Here is a 21,475-nt window from a genome sequence, read left to right on the forward strand (position 1 = left end):
CCACTAAAAACAAAGCTAGGAGACATCGAGCTAATTCTTTTAAAGCTACGTTTTGATTTTCTAAAAATTAAAGTGGAAATACTATGAATAATGTATTGTCATGAACTTACCCAGTGGTAAGAGACCTCTTTGTTGTGTTACTATTTCAGCCCTTCATCCTGCCACACAGAGGGCTATCCCTTCGGTTACCTGGTATCAAGTTACAGATTAGCTGTAGTAGGGATCTATGATTCTATCAGCCATTAGTTGGCAACTAAAGATGTATCCTTATTAAATTATTTTTAAACACTCCTAGGGTCTGTTTGAATGAACTCTGATTCATATACGAGGCTGCCACCAGCAGCTAACACAGGAAAGGGCGGATTCTTCAAGCCTTTATTCGTTAATTAGACTGGACATGGCAGGAGAAAGGTTTTGCCTTCCCCTTTCTGAAATGCCTTACTGTACTTGATGGCTGTTATAGTCCAACTAAATATGACAGGGGGAACGGCGTCCGTAGGTTGTGTCGTCACAGAGTACAATGTGTGCAGATGGTACCCACACATTCTACAGAGGTTGATCTACCATCATTCAATTTCATTTAAAATTTCAAAAAAGCCCAGTCGAGCGCACACCCACCGTGCGCATGGCCGAATTCCCCACAGAATCACCTATAAGATAACTCAAATTGAATCATAAAAACCTGTGACATTTAATTAATCCACCAGAAAACTGTGTTGCAATACTCTATTGCATTGGGCACACTGATTGCAGGTTGGTCATTGCTAAAACCTGGAGCTGACACCTACACTCAGAGATCCCATTCCAATCCCCAGCCCAAACAAATATCGCCTGTGGTTGAAGTGTGGGAGTGGCAGCCATTCTCATTGGGGATTTGAGTTTTCTTTTGCACTTTTTGAGAGATATGGGTTAGTCATTGATATTTTATGTAAAATGCAGGTGCAATGTAGTAGTGATGAAAAAGAATCTCAGTCTGAGCAACTGTAACGAGCTACCTTGGTTGTTCAATTCTTGTGTATTATTTCTCTTTATTTATTTGTCTGCTGCATGCGGAGCGGAGGACATTGCGACTGACCAATGTCTGAATCAACATATAACAAACATACTCCACAGATTCCACTATGCGCTCCAAATTATAATTTTTCAAAAATAAGATTTTTCAAAGAAATCCCATTCTTAATGGGTATTTAATTTTGTAATTTTTTCATCCATTGGGAACATGATAATTCGTTTTCATTCACAACAATTTATCACATCATATTTCTTGCTTGCAGAAGTGATACATCCTCTTATTTCTTTACTTTCAGAAATAGTATACCCTCACATCCTCTTACACCCTCTACACGTGTTTCCCCATGTTTAGTTCCACATGGTTCATCAGGAGGGATATGTAATTATAGGCACTTTTTTAAATGCAGTTCAGGCTGTTTCATATTTGGTTTTCAAAATTGGTTTTCACTATAAGAAAAGGGAACAAGACCAATATTGTACTTAGTGTGTTGCCCCAAGTATGCCCAATTTCAGTTGTTAGTATATACAGATATCAAAGTTACTTACAAATTGGTTCTTTGTCCTTTGTCCTCATTAAATGTTTGGCAGCTAAGTAATCTGATGTGTAATCTCTAAAAGGAAGACAGGACCATTTTAAGTTCAGAATACAAGGATGTATTCATGTTCTGAATAATCTATAGTCTCTAAACGGCTTGGCAGATCGGGGCTTACCTGAGATCTTTATTTCTTTGAAGTTGTATATTCATGGCTCCATTCTGCAGAGATGCACCGGATTCGAGAGTTCGATGCATCTCCCAGAATGGCCGCCATTTATACCGCTTCCGTTGCGTCACGACGCCACGTAATGACGTCATGACGCTCCGGAAGCGAGCCGATCGCCATTTTGGATCGGGAGTGCCCTTTCTATAACAAATATTATTCGCGGTGAGTTGACAACAGGATAATTCATTTAGTTTTTGTAACTGGCTTGGTTAAACCTCGCACAGTTTATATGGATGGAGACAATGTCTTGTAACTTGTTTGTTGACTTTCCGTAAATGTAAAAAATATGTCGTATCATATATCAATATGTCCCATTTTACAACATTGGCGAAAAAAGTATCTTGATTAGTATTATTTGCATTAATACAATTTTTGAAAATGACGTATATGCAATCTACAAGAAGTGGCCCATTTCTGTATCTGAATTCAGACCAATATTACAGCAGTCAAATATGCAGATCCATTTTGCTTCACATTGACGAAGTTTTTGCACTCTGTTTCCTCCTCTTTGGCCTATTTTGACCTGTTCGATTCCAAAGAATCTTATGCCATCTATATCTTGTGTTGGATGATCCATTAAGTAATGTTTTCCCAAAGGGTATCTAATGTCTCTGTTTTTGATTGATCTCAGATGTTCTGAAATCCGAATTTTCAGAGGCCTCACAGTGCTTCCTATATAGGTCTTGGTACATATACAGATGACAGCATAGACTATGTAGTTCGTATTGCAATTCATGAAATGGTTTATCGTGTGTATTTTGCCGTTGGGCAGAGTAATTGTTTTTTTACACTTTTCCGCAAACTTGCAGTAATTACATTGACCACACTTGAAAAAGCCTTGTAGTTTTTCTTCCGACCTAATTTGACTTATTCCTTTTGATGGTATTTTTTCAATAAAGTGTGATGGGCATAGTATTTGTTTTAGATTTTTTGCTTTTCGATTAGTGATGAGTGGCTGTTCCCCAACGTAGTTTCTGAGATCATTGTCTAATGTTAATATATTCCAATGTTTTTGTAGAATTTTCCTTAGGATCTTATTGTCCATGCTGTATGTTGTTACAAATCTAATTTTTTTGTCTTGTTTTGCCACAAGCTCTTGTTTCTTTTTGTCGAGCAAGAGGTCTGAACGATTCCATTGCTTTACTTTAGATATCGCTTCATTCAACTGTTTATTACTGTATCCTCTTTTCAGAAATTTTGCAGTTGCTGTCTCCAAATGTTTATTCTTATCTTGATCTTGAGTACAATTACGTGTTATCCTGATGAATTCCCCATATGGTATGTTCTTGATTGTGTGAGGTGGATGGTTGCTACGGGCATGAAGAATGCTATTTCCTGCGGTTGGTTTTGTATACAAAGTGGTCTGAATTTTATTGTTGTCGATGTATAGTTGTAAGTCCAAGAAGTGGATCTCATATGTGCTTTCTTCCATTGTTAGTTTTAAATTGTAGTTGTTATCATTTAGGTATCTGTGGTATTTTTGCAAAGTTGTTTGATTTCCGTTCCAAATTACCAGTATATCATCTATGTACCTGCCCCAGAAAACAATATTATTGTCTTCTGTAAAGGCTTTATGTAGCCAGGCATGTTTAAGTTCGAAGCTGCCCATGTAGAGGTTAGCATAGGAGGGTGCAAATTTAGCTCCCATGGCGGTGCCTTGGCATTGTTTGTAAATGATATTATTGAACAGGAATATGTTGTTATTGAGAACGAAGTTCAGCATTTCCAGTATCATTTTGTTTTGTTCCAAAAAGGAGATAGATCTCGCTTTTAGAAAATATTCTGTTGTTTCCATACCTTTTGTGTGTAGTATACTGGTGTAGAGAGCCGTGACATCAAAGGTGACTAGTCTGTAGTTGGTTTCCCATTCGATATTTTCCAGCTGTTGGATAATATGTTTTGTGTCGCGTACATATGATGCTAGATTAGCTGCCAGTGGTTGTAGGAACTGGTCTATGTATGCTGAAATTGGTTCTGTAACTGCACCTATACCATTTATTATTGGTCTGCTGGGTGGTGTGGTTACGTATTTTTTATGTATTTTAGGTAAAAAGTAAATTGTGGCAAGTACTGGATATTTTGGTTTGAGGAAATCCAATTCTTCTTCTGTAAGTAAGCCATTCTCATACCAGTCCTTGGTCATTTGATTCCATTCCACCATAATGTTGGGCAAAGGGTTGTCTTTAAGTTTTGTGTAACAGGTTGTATCTTCAAGATGTTTGGCTGCCATCTTAATATAGTCTCGAGTATTTAGGAGAACTATTTTGCCACCCTTATCGGCCTCTTTAATTGTGATGTTATCATTTTTGCTTAACTCAAAGATTGCTGTTCGTTCTTTCTTTGTCAGATTATCATGTTGCTTGGTATCCTGTTGATTTTTTATATACATTCTTCTTAGATCTTTTTCCACTGCTAGTGTAAAAAGTTCTATTACACTCTCAGTTGTTGTATGTGGGGTAAATGAAGATTTGAGTTTGAGTTTTGATGAGACACTTTGTCCTGTGTCTATGTTTAGATCTGATATTAGTGACTCCATAGTGTGACTTTCTTCCGTATCTCCAATATTTAAGAGACTCACTGTGTGTTCTGTGTCTTGTATTGTGAGTTCCGATATTGGGGGTTTCGACATTTCTTCTTTTTTCTTCATCTGACTGGTTGCAAAGAATTTTTTTAATTTGAGTAATCTGCTGAATTTATGAAGATCAACATTAGTTTGAAAAAAGTCCAATCTGTTTGATGGGCTGAAAGACAACCCTTTATTGAGCGCTGAATTCAACTCTTGTGTGAGCTCCAAATCCGAGAGATTAAGAACTAAGTTTTCTTCTGATTCTGGTATTGTGATCTTGTCCACATGCCTTTTGGATTGTCTTTTATTTGTTCTGTTCTTGCTCCTGCTGCCCCTCTTTGTGGGCCACCATTTGTGTCTCCATACTGCATTTGTAAGTTTCTGAGTTGTTGTGTACTTTGATAGAGAGGATAGAATCTGGCTTTCCTGTGTTTCTGAAATTCCTCTAAAAAAGAGTATGTGGTGTTTTCTTCCGTTATGCTTTCATCTTGCTTTGAGTCTGCTGGTTTATCACTATCACTATCTGGTTCTGAAGATTCTGAGGTTGTTGCCTGAGATTGTTTAGTTGATGCTGTTGTTTTTTTGAATTGTTGTTTGTTGGGGGGTCGTGTTCTAAATTTATTTTGAAACGTGTAGACCCGTTTGAATTTATAATCAAGTTCATCCCTTTGGAATGCCTGTTGTTTTTTTAGTTTTATGTCTTTTTCGTAATGGCACAAATATTCGTCCATAATTTGATAGTTTTTGAAAGTGGCTTCAGGTAAGTTCAAAGTTTCTATTAATCTTTTCATTTAATCTATTTCCTCTATCAATGTATTATGGATTTTCTTGGTGTACATAATGATTCTATGAATCATTTCCTTTGACGTTGTTTTCAATAATTCCTCCCAGTCATTGAAATCCTCTACATCCTCCTCTTCAAATGCTGGGAAGATACAGATCCTTAATCCTCTCGGTATTCGTCCTACTTTGAGATAATTTTCCATGGTGGTTATTTCCCACCAACGAGAAAGTTCTTTTTTACATAGTAGCTCCAATCTCTCAAATGCATGTTTTAAAGATTTAATTTGTGATGTATTGCTATTGCTGTTTTTAGGAGGTAGACCTGAGAAGAGATTTTCTGCCTCTTGTTCCCTTTGTTTAAAACGTTGATCCATTATGATTGTTTGTTTTAAGTCAATCAGTCCTGGTGCTCTGTTTCTGTTGCTAATTAAGTTCAAAATGATGAAAAAGAATCTCAGTCTGAGCAACTGTAACGAGCTACCTTGGTTGTTCAATTCTTGTGTATTATTTCTCTTTATTTATTTGTCTGCTGCATGCGGAGCGGAGGACATTGCGACTGACCAATGTCTGAATCAACATATAACAAACATACTCCACAGATTCCACTATGCGCTCCAAATTATAATTTTTCAAAAATAAGATTTTTCAAAGAAATCCCATTCTTAATGGGTATTTAATTTTGTAATTTTTTCATCCGTTGGGAACATGATAATTCGTTTTCATTCATAACAATTTATCACATCATATTTCTTGCTTGCAGAAGTGATACATCCTCTTATTTCTTTACTTTCAGAAATAGTATACCCTCACATCCTCTTACACCCTCTACACGTGTTTCCCCATGTTTAGTTCCACATGGTTCATCAGGAGGGATATGTAATTATAGGCACTTTTTTAAATGCAGTTCAGGCTGTTTCATATTTGGTTTTCAAAATTGGTTTTCACTATAAGAAAAGGGAACAAGACCAATATTGTACTTAGTGTGTTGCCCCAAGTATGCCCAATTTCAGTTGTTAGTATATACAGATATCAAAGTTACTTACAAATTGGTTCTTTGTCCTTTGTCCTCATTAAATGTTTGGCAGCTAAGTAATCTGATGTGTAATCTCTAAAAGGAAGACAGGACCATTTTAAGTTCAGAAATACAAGGATGTATTCATGTTCTGAATAATCTATAGTCTCTAAACGGCTATTGCTTTCGAACCAGATTACTGGTTGTTGCAGTTTAAGGGACTCATTCATATCTGTCCTCAATTTAGACGCAGATGCCCTGTTAAGGCTGTTAATCTAGATGAACTGAGCCTAGGAAAAAATGAATGGGATATGTCTGGTCCGAAAGACAAGTCTGTATATATGGCATACAGGTCCGAGTATTTCACAATTTCATTTCTTGTGTTCTCTTGGCAGAATGGTGGGAAATAAACTACGAGAAAGTGACATTGCCAACCTGAGAACATGCCCAAGCGGGAGCCTGATTGTCGCAAGTTTCAGTGATGATCGGGACTTTTGGAAAGGCTGGTGCAACTGGATATTCCAGAGATGTGAAGTCTGCAGCGATGAGAAACTCGTCACCTTCCTGTCAAAGGTATGCCGTGGTGTGAGCCTGAGCCGGATCCAGGAGAAGGACCCAGAGTGGATGTTGGAGTGGTATGGCGAAGTAGCCGCGCTGCTGCGCCAGCGTATAAAACTTTGCAACACGGACAACCTAAAACGAAGAATGTGCATTCTAGAGCAGACCTTCAGCTCACAGCTGGTGCATGGTGACCTTCAGCCATGTCCTGAACAATGAAAACAAAAGGGAGAACATATTTAAGGTTGCATAACAAGCTTTGGTCATTGACACCAAAAAGGGATATCGGTCAAAGACTGCTCAGGCATCGCCCCACGCTGTGTGATCCATTATGTACTTCCAGAAGCAACAACAAAACATAAAAAGCAGTATATTAAGCCTCAAGAACGGAACCATATAGTGTTGATTGTGCTAACTCTAGGAACACCTTGCACAGTGTAAGTGCATCGATCAATATTGTGTATCATACACAACACATTTCGAAGAGTAAAGATGGGCTAGGCTTTGGACCCATTTGGTACATTACAAATCACTTTGGTCAATCTCTTCCTCTAACTCGCTCCCTCCATCCAACTTATGTGAGATCGATGTTGATTATGCCTAATAGTTTCTAATGAAAAGCCGGGATTTAATAATGGCACATCAGTACATTCATACACTTCCTTTTTTCAATCTATCAAAGAGCGGCAAAAAAAAAAAACAGCAAAGCAACAAAGAAACTACTGCTCCCACAACATCAGCCATGAGTCCATGAATCCTGCTGCCAATCTGCTTTCACAAAGTCATAGGTAATTGTCGAAACGTCGTCCTCTTTTCGGCTGTGATCATTTAAATCGTCTTGAAACAACTCTGTGTAGAAACGAATGAAAAGTCAACAACGTTCAAAGGCCCTGGGAGACTGTGCAAACGTTGCCTCCAGCCTAAGACAGAAACACTGGACAATTGAGGAAATCCTGTACTGCTTAAAGAACAACAACAAGTAAGGCAGGCAATCTAGGGAGTGGGATAACACTCACCACTGGACCATTAATAGAATTCTGACTCACCATCATACATCAGTATTCTATGGAATGCCACTGGCCTTGAAGCGTGTAGAAAAGGCTCACAATAAAGTATATGAAGAGTCCTTTCTCTTAGACTAGGCTACCAACCTAAAAATACCTTCTTGCCATGCTCCATCTAAGCACGCTTTGGATGAATTGGATTCTCTAGCTGAATGCGCTCCAACGAGAAAGCTATCTATGCCAACCTGGGAAATCATATGCAGGGTCCATTTAGCTAGAGTAGCAGAGGAAACCAGGCAAAAAGTATTACAAAATGAGACAAAACTCTGATTAGACTTTCTTAGGTCTGTGGTGCATGTTTCCTACATGGGCAGACATCCCAGCACCCAAAGTTTTGGAATGTCTTTGAAACATGGAAATTCCATAAAAGAAGAGCTTGTTTTGATCCTGCGGTGTTTGTGAAACTTAAGCCCCTGGGGGTTTACAAATGTGCCCTGTAAATCCAGGGCCTTGACATCTGATGCTCACCTGAAGGGAACCAGATACATTTAGCTGAAAGCGCCTGCATAGTGTGGCGAGTCAGAAGGAGGATGCAGACTCATTGTGGGCATTGTAGATAATCTTTCTTTTAAACAGAAAGAATAATGCCTACCTTTCCCTAATCACTATGGGTGTTCTCTGCCTACATTAATAACTAAGGTGCTCATCAGTCATTCATGATTGTTCAAAGGATATCAGTCCACTGCCCAAACTACCCTCACTGACCCCACCACTATGCAAAACTAACTCAAATCGGGAGAATGACTCCCTTCTCCTTAGGTACTCCTAGTACCAGACGTTCTGTAAGTGAATCAATATAATAGTCTCTCGAAAAGGATTCTGAGGTAAATCTTCTGGGGTACTCCTGGTTTTCAACAGATGACTTATGAGTTGTTTCTTGTGATCCTTCTCATTAAACCTTTTAATTCCTTAATTGGATGAATTGGCTTTCTTTCCTTCCGTCTTATCCCTCTAGAGATTCACTTATTATTCCTTGTTTCTGATTTGGGATTCTCAGCATGAGCTTGTACTGTCTCTTTATATACTTTATTTAAGTTGTGATGCACCTGCCAACATTCTTTAGACTTTTGGTCATATATGGTTTCCTTTTTAAACGTGTTTTGATGGTGTACATGATGTCGAGTTAACATTGCTCTTTCCCCGGGTAACTTTATCTCTTCTAATTCTCCTTTGGTATTTAACCATTCAGCAGTTCATTTTATACAATTATTTTTCTTGGGTTCCCTTTTTATCCAAGTTAACTCTTTTTCAGATTTGGTACTGGGACGAGTTAACTGATAGTTATGATACTTATGGGTCTCCCCTCCTGTTCTCCGTGTTACCTACCTGGTGATAGGAAAGCCTCAGTGGGAGCCTTTGTCATTGTAGTTCCTTCTTCGTTGTCCAGACTGCCGGCGCCTCTCCTGCTACGGCGTCTCCTTTCTCATGGTTTCCCATTTCTGCATGGTGCTGCAGTCGTCCTGCACTCGACCATACTGACTGGTGCTTCCAGCCATCAGTGTTAATAGTGACATTACCTGGACACCTGGTCCACCAAGGAATCCTATCACTGGTCTCGCCACGACCTTTGGAAGGGCTCTGGTCCTTTTGGTTTCTGTGGCTGTTTGCTGGCCCTGGCTTCGGTGTACCGCCTGATATGCTTACGAGAATATTTTATGTTATGTTATTTTGTTTGTATTGCGCCAAAGCCCGTAGGCATCCAGGCGCCGAGAGTCAGGAGTATGAGGCTCAAGCTACTAAGAATCAGTCATACTGGTTGGAAAGCACTGTTTTTAGGTGCTTTCTGAACTCAAGATGATTTTCGGTTTTTCTTACGACTAGTGGCAGAGCATTCCAGGCTCTTGCCCCCTGAACGTGAAAGGTCCGACCGAGGCCCCTGGCACGTTTAACCTCGTGCTGTTTCAAGAAAAAGCTTTCAGCAGATCTCAAGTTTCTTTGAGGATGATATATGCTTACTCGAACTTTGAAGTACACTGGAGCATTCCCAAAAATACATCATTAACAGCTTAAATTGAATACGAGCTGCCACTGGTAGCCAATGTAGTCTTTCCTTGCTGCAGTAGTTGCTTCAGACCGTTTCATCTGAAAGATGATGCGTATAGCGGAGTTCTGAATTTTTTGCAGTTCTTGAATACCTGACCTGTTTGCACCTCCCAGTAAGGCATTACAGTAATCCACATGCGGGAGGATCATTGCCCTCACCAGTTTAGTTCGATTTTCTATTGAAATCAGAGGCGCAACCTGTTGGAGCACCTTGAGATGATAGTTCATGTTTTTTGTAATGGCAGCTACATGGGCATTGCAGTCTAAACTTTCCTCCATGTAGATGCCAAGAGACTTAACATTCGGCACAACCTTTATTTGACGACCATCAATAGTAAAGTTGGAGTACTTCTGACTAAGACCGACTCTTGTGAGTCTTGGGCCAAACAACATAAGCGCTGTCTTGGCCGCATTCAAACATAGCCAATTGGTTGACATCCATCCTTTGATGGTCAAGTAGGTTGTATCCAACAACAACTGATCCTTTTCTTAGTCCCCAGTGATTTCCAGCACCAGTTGGAAATCGTCCACATAATTGAAGAAAAAAATATCTATATCTATTGATTTCAAATCATTACACAATAGTAGGATGTAAATGTTGAATAACAGAGGGGAAAGGCATGCCCCCTGTGGCACTCCACATGTGATAGTTTCTACCTCGGAAGCATTGTCACCCCAGTAAACCCGCCAGAGGCGGCCCTCCAAAAAGGATTTGAGCCATTTAATAGCCTCTATCGAGAGTCCTCCGACCATAGCCATACGTTCAAGCAGAATTTTATGGTCTAGCAAGTCAAAGGCTGCTGATAGATCTAATAACATCAGCAGCCCCGACTTGCCATATTCCAGTTTTGAAAGCATGTGTGTCTGGAGGTCGAGGAGAGCGCTCTCTGTGCCGTGGAAGCTCCTAAACCCTGACTTTTTTTCGTGCAGAATGCCTGCAGTATACACATGGGATTGGATCTGTACCGTGGCCACTTTATCAATGAGTTTAAGGAAAAACAAAGTGTTGGTGATAGGTCTGAGATTGGCGGCATCTAAAGGGTCCAATCCTGCGTTTTTTAATACTGGTGTCACTGCTACATTCTTGATATACTGGGGCATAAAACCTGTTCGGAAGGAGGAGTTCACGTACCTACACAGGAAAGGAACAAATAGTTCTTTATGTTGCAGTATAATTTTGGATGGGAGCAGTTCTCCAGGACAGTTGGTAGGATGCATGGTTTTAAGTATGTCATGCATCTCCGCCATATTCAGTTCTTTGAACCTAAAACCAACACTTGATCATGCTGGGGATGAGTTTCCGATACTGAATTAGAAATACTTTTTGGAGGATAAGTTAAGAGTTCCTTGGTTATTTTATGTTGCGCTTTTCACAATTTATCTGCAAAGGCTTTTTGCACTTTATTGCAGTCATCACTGGTGGGTTTAATGAGTGAAACTCATAGGCTCTTGAGTCTCTCTGCCTGGTGCAGTGTACGTGGCTCGGGTATCTTCCCTGCTGACGTATGTGTCTCTCTCTATGGTTTGCGTCACGTTGCTGGGTATCATTACCAGCTGACATGAGGGTTTTTTGCTCTCTCCTTCTCGTTCCCCAGTGGAGTCCCATTTATCCACATTTCAGGGATTGGAATTTGGGCTTTAAAGACATATGTTTTATTTTTGCCCTTTAGGATTCTCCTCATCCCTGTAGGGATAAATGATAGTCTCGGGTAGCATGGCTTCCTCATCCCAGTATGAATATTTCACAGACCCAAGTATTATGGCTTCCTCGTCCCAGTATGAATAATTCACAGTTCTTGGTATTATAGTTTCCTTGTACCAATCTTGGTACTCGTTGGAATCTGGTGTTCTGAAGCATCCTATGTAGGCCATAGTGCGTACTTCTAGAGAAAGGGAGCAAGAGTCCTTATCCCGAAAGGAGGAGTCTCTCCCAGTGAGGTTCCACTTGCCTCTATCCCTAGGGACCGTATTGCGGAGCGGGCTTACCTCCCTAGCCTCACAGGAAAGGGGCCCCCACTTGGGCAGAAGTGACGAGTTCCCTAGATTCATCACAATGGATACATCCATGCCATCTGGCCAACTTCTAAACATAGATCACAGTTAACATCCCAAAAGCAAGCTATTTTGCAGTAGGCAGTCACCCAAACCTGATCCCTTCCAGTAATATGCCCACCAAAGCATGTTCACCCACAGAAAACCAATTAGCCAAGCAATATCTAGATGAAACAGCTGATAAATATGTATTGGCAGGTTGATACGAAAGATCAATCAATCTGTGCCAAGAAATGTACCAGTTATGTTAATCCTCAATACAAGGGCTCTAGGCGCCCCTTTAGACACTGGTGAACCCAGGCCTTCAAGGCAGCATGGTATGCATGAACTGTGCTGGGTTAACATGATTGCCCATTAGACCCAGCAGCCTCCACTGACATTTCTTCGAAGGACCATTGGCACCTGAAATTGGCCTTGCCATTTGCCCCAGAGAACTGTCCATTACCAATGGATAGGGTTGGGGTAGAGGGTCCATCACAAGCTCCCTGAAGACAGGAAGATGAGCAGCCATAGTAATTTACAGGGCCAGTGGGTACCCTGCCTCTGCCAGCTAAAATGGAGTTATGAGTATAATTATTATGCACTGCAATTGAGCATGTGTGCTTTCATGGCAAAGGTAGAACATTTACAATGATTCCCAAATCCCCCATGTTGAAAAAGAATGTCGGTTGCCCTAGCAGAAAGGGACTGGTCCCCAACTTTGCTAAACTGGAAAATGAGTGTTCAGGTGAGGCACAAACAGGTCTATCTGAAAGGGTCCCCCCAAGCTCTGAAGGCTGGCAAACCGAGACAATGTAGCACACAATGGTCTGTGCCTGTCCACTAACGAGAGCATCAATGAGCCACCAGATTGAACATCCGCTGAATGTACTCCCCTTGCACCATTACGCAATACCGAAGGAAGACATTCCCCAAATATTTTGGCCAAATCTGCTAGGAACTTGGGTTAGGACCTGCCTAACTTGCTAATGTACCTGACTGCCATGCTGTTATCTAAAGCGTGACCACACATTGAAAGAACTGACCGGCGAAGAACCTGGTCACAAAAGACAGTGCAAGCATCGCCAACCAGTTTGCATACCAAAGTGACTGCCGAGAAGAACACACCCCTCCAGCCGATCTTGTTCCGCAGCTGGTCTACTAAACTCAAAGACTTGCATCTCATTCTAATTGAAGATGAGGGGAGGAAGCAGAGATAGTCCTTACGTTCCTGGCCGCCATCTAGAGTATCCACTAATGCACCTCTTCTTTTGCGTTGGTGGGAAGTGGGGCCCAGCTTGTAAATCAGGTACCTCGCAGCAGGGCCTGGATGTTTAGCCATTGGAGGGACCTGTGACACAGGGGGGCTGAAAATATTGCCTGCATGGGAGAGGAGAAGAGACATGCAAGTCTGGCCAGATGCCTGAGAGATTGACTGACAGTTGAAGAGACTTATTTCCTGTGGCCGTCATTCCCTTTCTTACTCTTTTTCCAAATGAACGGTGCCCTGAGCCAGCCCGTCTTTGTTTTGCTCCTCCTAATTTACCATAAATTAGTTAGCACCTGACACCGAACAAGCAGTGCTCCCATCTGCCACTGCAGCCAAGTAAATCCTTTAACTAGGTGACATATACTCTCCTTAGACTTATCCCACCCCACAAAACAAGTAGAAGCTAGTCTGAAACGCCTCTGCACCTCCGGCGCTTTGGTGGATTTCCTCTAGCTCTGCTGCAGCACATCACTGTGCCGCCAACCAGGCCGAGGACATACTAGTGTTCCCACCTGTCATTGGATGGAGTGAAGAGGTTGATCCCCAATGTCCATGGTTACAACCGCGAGACTGCAGTGGACGCTCTGACGCCAGGTAATTAATCACTTACAGTCGCTAAAGCAAATGTAACAGCAATACACTAAGCCTCAGTGCAAAGCAGTAAGAAAAGAGGAAGGTGTTTGAGCTATGGACACTGAAATAGGACTTGGTGGACACGGATTGGTAGCAGTGGTTATGGATTCATGGGTGGGATTATGGCAGCAGTTCTTTCATTTTGTTTAATTTCTTGTTGCTGTTTAATTAATTGAAAAGCCAAAGTGCATAAGATAAAGCCTACAGGCCATACCATAGGACCATGAAATTACTGTGGCCCAAGGAGCTCTAATCAGTGTCCTGTAAATAAAATTCCATGTATTGACATATTTGCTGCTTGGGGATCTTACGTCTTTACTGCCTCATCACGAGTTTGACGGTAACCCTGAAATGCAGTGGTAACGTTATTACCACCGCATTTAAGGGTTTGCCAAATCGCGGGCTTGGCAGATTTACCCCCAGCTTTGATCTGGGGGCAAATCTGCTGTGATTTTGCTAATTTGCAGCGCTATTACCGTTGGCGGTAATAGCGCTGAACATTCCCCATTGGGCCCAATGGGGAAAGGGAAATTCCTATATGGGCCCAATGGGGAATGGGGACTTACCATTCCACCAAACCCGTGATCCGGTGCTAATAGCGCGGGGGGGCTTGGCGGTAGGGCTAATAGCCCCAATGGTAATACCGCTGGGGTTAGTGCCCAACTCGTGATCTCTTAAATCAAAATTTCGCAAACGGAAGGCAGGCACATCAAAAGCAGTTTGGACCTGTGGCCAGACAAATAAGCCTGATTGGCTCAAGAATGGAAATGTAGCACCTGAGATAAACATGTGTTTCTCCTCTGAGAACTGGACTGACTTAATGGTTTGAACGTTGTGCACATCATTACATTCCATCAGATTACAGACACAATTGCCCCATTTGCCACATGCCCCAAGTCGCAAAGTGTGCAGCTGCATAGCAGAGCGTGCATCATGTCCTCGCTGAGTGGCGGCTTTATGTGTTACTGCATGTGAGTATACACCAGGACGCTTGACCTTCGTGGATGCCATACATTCAGCACATTTGTGAGGAACAGTTTACCACTTGTGCATGCCTCCCAAATAGCAGCAGGTCCTATCACAAATGGAATACCCCCATGTGCATTGGTCAAATGAGGGAGCAACCCATAGCATATATACTGGTGCTAACCTAGTGGCCGCACAATCACTCTTAAAGAAGGGGCTGTGCAAACAGCTGCAGTCCCTTTTGTAATAGAAGCAAGCATTGGCATTACCAACAGTTTTGACTTTTGTGTAGATATGGGGGTTGTATTTGCCAGGCATTTCTGTAATGGTACTAAATGGCCATTAGTGTAGCAGCTTGAAAATGGCACAGTACCTGGGCATATTGTACACATGCCCAGGTACATATGGGCATATACACAAGCCGAAACGGTTGGCTTTACTAATGCTTGTTTTGAACAGGACTTCAGTGAAGGACACACATACTGCTTATAAAGCAAGTGGCTAAAGGCAGACCTGGTTAAGCCATTTTTATTACACCAGTAGCGTGTTTACAGCACCAATTAAACCACTACCTCTCAAAAGACTGCTGTGAAAAAAAAACCTGTGAGGCACCTTGAATGCAAAGTTTGAATTTGATAAAGTTAGATCAAAGAGATCCCAGTAGGGTGTGTTTTGGAGGAGGGTGGGGGCAAGAAGTGGATGGGAATGGCCATAGGGATTAGCATGGCCATGCGCAGTCAATGGGTGGGCAAATAACCAAACACCCCCTACAAGCATTGTTTCCCTCCTCATATGCTATCTCTCCTTAGCTGTACTGCAATGCATTAGTTTTGGTTCATATGTGGCGCTAAAGTGCCACCTTATAGCCAAAACTAAAAATGGAACATAGATTCAAAAATAGGTGCTGATGACCCTTTCACTGCTTGTGGTAGACAGCTGTACATTTACACAAGTGCATTAGCACAGGTGGAGTGCTAAGTCATTTGCACTGGTGCTAATGTACGGTAATTTGTTACAGTAGATTATTTTGTTTGTGTAATATAATTTTGTATTTATATAAGGCCTGTGCTGCCCTATGTCTATGTCTAGAGTGCACTAAAAATCTGTTTGAACAGTGAGGAAATGAAGGCAAAGCAACAGAATTCTTTTTTAATTGTATTTGTAAGGCACCCTTTTTGCATTAAGGTACCTACATCGCACATTATAAAGCAGTGATGTTTTAAGGGATAATGGATGGTAGTAGACAACAGGGTTGGTGCATCTCATGCATTCCCAAGATGCACTACGCTTTTTATTTCACTATCACATTCGTCGACATCAAATGGTAATGTTTATGTTATTTCTCGGAGAAGGTTTTATGAAATAAGGGCACTCCCTTCACTGTCCTTTTTTAATTTGACCTTTTTCAAAATGTACACTTAAAGATTTAGCTTTCATTTTTTCCGGAGACAGTAGGAATTATTAGCACACAGCATGAAAAGCAAAGATAACACCCAAACAGAACATTTGTATTTTGGCATATTCATGGTATCATGCAGATTGAGAACAAATGAACTACAACATTTGGCATGAATACAATGTACACATTTTTTAGCCCTATATTGGTAAAGTTGCTAAGACCCTCAGGGTCATCTTCGACTTCACAATGTCCTTTTCTCCTCACATCTCTGACGTCTCTAAGAAGTAAAACTACTAAGTGCACCTCCTCTGAGGTATTCTTCCTTTCCTCACCTTCCCCCAGAAGCTCACTGTCTCTAGAGCTCTGGTAATGTCTAGGCTGAACTACTGCAACAGCCTCTTTCTGAATCTGCCTGTTTCTACTCTCCACCCTCTGCAACTCATCCAGAACAGGACTGCAAGACATGTCCTTGACCTTAAGCCCAGGGATTGAATCTCCAGCCCTGCGATCCCTTCATTGGCTCCCAGTGCTTGCAAGGATCAAGTTCAAGACCCTCTGCATTGTCCACAAGGCCTTCTGGGGCCAGGGTCCTCTTTACCTCCAACTCTCTCTTCAGAAATATCTTCCTACTCAAGCTCTTTGCTCCTCCACCTCCAACTCCCTCAGGATCAGCCGCTTCTCCAAGCAACAAGTTGGTGGTAGTTCTCTTTCTTTGGCTGGGGTTTCCCTCTGAAACAGTCTCCCTGCCTCTCTGAAACTTGAGCAGAACCATCTCCGGTTCCAGAAGCACCTCAAGACCTTCCTTGTTGCTTCTGTCTTCTCTCTTCCTCTCCCTTGCTGATCTCCTGTCTGATACTGTCTGATACTGCACTGGTCACCTGGCTACGCTCTGAATTCGGGCCCAGGTTCCCTGCCCGCCCAGTTGCACACCCGCACTGACTCTTGGTAACTCATGTACTTGGGGCTGTATCTGCAACCCTACAGTACCCTTACCTGCACCTACTGACACTTGGTGTCTGCACTTCCCCTTGTATTGCCAGCTGCTGGCCGCACTACTTGTTATTTTATCCCGTGTACATCACTTGTCCTTCCTCCCCTTGCACTTTTCCCCTCCCCTCTCCCCTGCTCTTGCGCAATCTCAGTGTCACTCGGCCTAGTACGATCGTTTGTCTCTGTCCTCCCTCTGTCCCATCCCCCTTGCCTTGTCACGCCTTGAAACACTTGTGTATAGGCGCGTTATAAATACCTTATCATATCATCTCATATCATATATGGGATTCTAGGAATCAATTGTTTTTACAAAAACTACACCTGAGGATTGCACTGATCAGGCATTTTTCTTCCAAATGGGCCTATAATGTACCAAAGCAATGTGATGCGCGATTACGGCCCCCAGAGCGAGTCCGAGGAAACACGAGTGCTTTATTCCAACTGCGGATTTCTGTGACCACCTTTTTAGCGGCCGCTTATTTCAGACTTGAAAGATTCAGGTTCCATTCATCCTGAACCACGGGCATTGCAACAAAAAAAAAACTACTGAGGTGTACGACTATCTTTACCTGCACCTCTCTATCACCCGGCTAATCAGGATTGGAGCACTAAGCCGAGCCATCTGCTACGCAGGATCCTTTACCTGAATACTGCCAATCTGTGTGACAGTATTTCCAGTTCCATATATACAACGGATTGATTCCAGTTGGTTGTGCCAAGAAAACCAATTGTTATCTCCTGATGAAGACGTAACCCAAACAACGTTAATACGTCGAAACCGGTAGAGAACTTTTGGATAAGGCCACTTATGAAGATCTTCTAGCTTTGGCCTATCCCTACTGTTGACCACTTATAAAATCTACTGTGGCCATGCACTTTTGTTTGTTGCAACTTTTTGTACAATAATTGGATTGTTGATGAACTGTTATATTTGTTATATGTTTTTATCTTGCACCCATTGGTGATTTGTATGAGTGGATTGATGTATGTTGTATGGATGTGGATGAATGCATTTAATAGTATGAATTTTATGAAATGTTGATGGTTTTAAATTTATTCCTGCTATGTTAAATAAATAATTGCCTGAGTGCGGATTAAATTGTGATTAAACTCACACTAGAATAAATGTATTAGGTATAATAAAACCTTTAATACGGCATTTTCAAATTGTATCCTCTGGATTTTCTTTCTGAGACAAACTATTGTGCTAATACCCTAATTTAGAGAGTGGGGTTCCATGTGCCTTTGATATACACATGTACCAAAGCAATGTCATTATTGCAAAACAATGGCTGGAACCGTTTTGCATTTCCTTTTTTCCCGTCCCTTATACACAGCCTTGCGGTCTCGTTGGCTGACGCTGTTTATGCTACTCGAAGGCATAAGCAATGTGTGTAGCGCATGAGATCTCCCTAAGCAATGAAATGACCAAGCTAAAGAAAGCCTATTACTCAGTTATTGGAGAAGTGCTTGGAAAAAGAGAAGAACATTTATAATGGCAAACACATCATCTGTTTTCATCTATGAACAAAGGTCTATGCTCTAATATGTAAACAATTCGATCTGATCTGATGAAATTAGATTGTATCTTCTGTTTACGGTGAATGTATTGTGTACTAAGCAATTTTAATGAGTGTCAGTTGTTTCTAATGTTCCTACTCATGTTCATGTTGTGTATACTATTTACACCTTTTATGGTTTTTATACAGAAATAAAATCCCTATGATGAATCAATACTGGGATTTTTAGGACTCGTGAGATTTGTTGCTGTGCTTCGTTTTTCTAAATAATCTGTGTACATGTTTTGTCTGCGTTTTTAGGAAACACACCAAAAGATATAGATTTGTCAGACAAACTAGCTCCAATGAACGCAAAACAGTGTTGTGATTTAACCAAAACTCAAAAGGACTGGATTGTGACAACCTTTGTAATTCGACGCCCAAGCAGAGAAATGTTGATGCCAGAAGCTCCAGTAAAGTTTAGGAGGATGCTCGCTAATGAGCTCAAACTACTAAGAGGGCTCAGTGGTTTGTTACATTATTTTCCCAGCAAAAAACATGGAGGTAAACATATTTTGAGAGGTTAGCCCAAGCTTTCTCAAACCTGTCCAGGCCCAAGCAGAGCCTGAAGAAGGTTGCTTGGTCTGGCCAATCCCATGCACTGTTACATTATGTGAAAAGGCATTTACACTGAACCCTTCCCAGCAGCAGTTAGAAAGGCAAACAATGGCGTAAAGGGGTCGCAATGCTGTAAAACGTGGATTATTGGGGGTCACGTCGAGCAAAGGTTTGAGAAACCCTGCCCGAGAAGGAAAGTGACGAGCCCTCTTTCTGATATAACAATGTTACCACCTCCACAGGCAAATTAATTGTCTAAACAAGGTACCAACGTACAAGGGGCAGTAGCTTCCAATGTCTAGCTCCTAAACACCGGAATTCCCTCCCGCTCAACATCAAAAAAGAGGAATCCTACCCTGGCTTTAAAAAAAATGCTAAAAACGTGGTTCCCTTCCCATAATGTGTAAGTAATACTGTACATTTCTTGTATAAATGGTCCAACCATTCTATATCAATGCCCACATTATGTATATATATGTATATAACTAAGCATGTTCATATGTTTCATATGTCTTCTTTGTCCTATTAGTTACCAAGCTGTTTGTAACCTTGCCGTGATACCTCAGGGTTTGGGCGTGTAACAAATGTGTAACAAATGTAATAAATAAATATTACTGTGTTCAAATGTACCAATATTTCCATAAGCCCTGTATCCTTATTTGCATCCTCCGTGGTGTGCTACTGCAGGAACCAGGGACACTGCAGGACTGGAGCACCTCTGGCTACCTGCTGCTCACAAATCCAGTGAGGAGCCACATGTGTGAGCAGCGAGGGACCAACATGGAAGGCGCCTCCTACTACTTGATGCTGACAGATGCAAACCAGCCACTGCCAAGTAGCAAAGCGTGATGTTTTCCCCACCTCCCTGCATTGCCCCCAAAAACCCTTTCCTCCTGCATTAGTCAATACACTGGCCCTCATTACAACCCCGGCGCTAAACCATGCCGCTATTAGCACCATGGTTGGTGCCGGTGTTGTAACGAGTCCGCCATGGTGGAATGGGGAAATACCGCCCCATTCCAAGGTTGGCGGGGCGGTATTTCCCCATTTCACCATGGCCCTTCCCCATTCCCATAATTAGCACCGAGGTCCCTTTGCTGCACCCTACTTTAACGTCTGATAAAACAAGCCGTTATGGTTGGGTCCCACAAAGGGACCTCGTAATCAGGCGTTAAGGGTTTAACGGCGCTGACACCTTTTACGGCGCCGTTAAACCCTTAACGCCAGGGTCGTAATGACCCCCACCTTCCCAAGACCTATGGTGAGTATCTAGGTCTGCCCCACTTGCTTACCACAATAACCCGCCGCCGCCAGTGCTAGGGAGCATTCCCTCTATGACGCGCAGGCGGCGAGTAGCGCACGGTATGGCGTAGGCAGCATCAGGTTGAGGGCTTCTGTATATTTTAGGACACATTTCAGTATCTCCCCTACATTTACATAACCAGCTACGCGACAGTCTGTCCTTGGTCCCATGTGGCGGGCAAGCCAGCCTGCATCCTTCCTCATTTGAAACCCCATCCACTGTGCAATGCAAATGCATGTTTACCAGACAGGACAAGAGGTTTCAAATAGAGGAAGGAAAACAGCGTTAGCCAAACAAACAGTGCAGGTCGTTCCGTTTTTAAGAAAAGGGTTAAAAAAAAACACAGGGCCGTCAATCAACTGTTGCTCAACTCGTTTGTTGAATAAAGTCAAACAGAAACGTTTGTCTTGCAGTGTATAATATTCTCTAACAAGCCATCACTCTCCCAATTGCATATTATAACTCATACAGTATCTAAAAGAAATAGATGAAGAGTGGCAGAAACATAAAATGGCTGCCATGCAGGTAAAGACACAGCAGCCAAACACAGAGCTCCATTCCAGGTAAAGAATTGAATGTTAATGCAAAAGAAAGGGCTGGCACTATGTGCAGGGACGTTGAATGAGAAGGCCTTGCAGCAAAACTAGGTTACATTGGTCAAATCTTATGAGGGGATCCAAAAGGGTGCATTCCAGTTGTGACATAGTGACTATACAAAGCCTGGTCTGTGTTGACAGGCAGCATTGCGTTCAGGATAAAGCCATGGTTCAGACGTCATATGCTTTGTGTGTGTGTGTTTTCAGAAATATATCAACCTCGATTACGTTAGTGTAGTGGTGCAAACTTGAGCATAGGAATGCTGTGGAAAAAGATACTGCAAAGCTCATCTGTGATGGTAGAAACATCTGCATGGCCTAGCATGAAAGGAAAAGGAGGCAGGTGGGGAGGTGTCACCAATGAGATGCAA

At 42.0% G+C, this 21,475-nt stretch overlaps 1 protein-coding gene across 1 annotated transcript in view; it reads left to right on the forward strand.

The window, feature by feature from the left end:
• LOC138515934 (NACHT, LRR and PYD domains-containing protein 3-like) overlaps positions 1 to 18,255 on the forward strand; it is a 661,296-nt gene extending 643,041 nt beyond the window's left edge. Inside the window, exon 7 of the mRNA XM_069630701.1 lies at positions 6,530 to 18,255. Coding sequence (XP_069486802.1) covers positions 6,530 to 6,911 — 382 coding nt within the window. The 3' untranslated portion in view covers positions 6,912 to 18,255. The remainder of the gene's footprint in view (positions 1 to 6,529) is intronic.
• Positions 18,256 to 21,475: the final 3,220 nt, after the last annotated feature.

The sequence above is a fragment of the Ambystoma mexicanum genome, chromosome 6q (genome assembly GCF_040938575.1).
Source record: "Ambystoma mexicanum isolate Mex_15411 chromosome 6q, UKY_AmexF1_1, whole genome shotgun sequence".
In the NCBI taxonomy this organism is placed as follows: Eukaryota; Metazoa; Chordata; class Amphibia; order Caudata; family Ambystomatidae; genus Ambystoma; species Ambystoma mexicanum.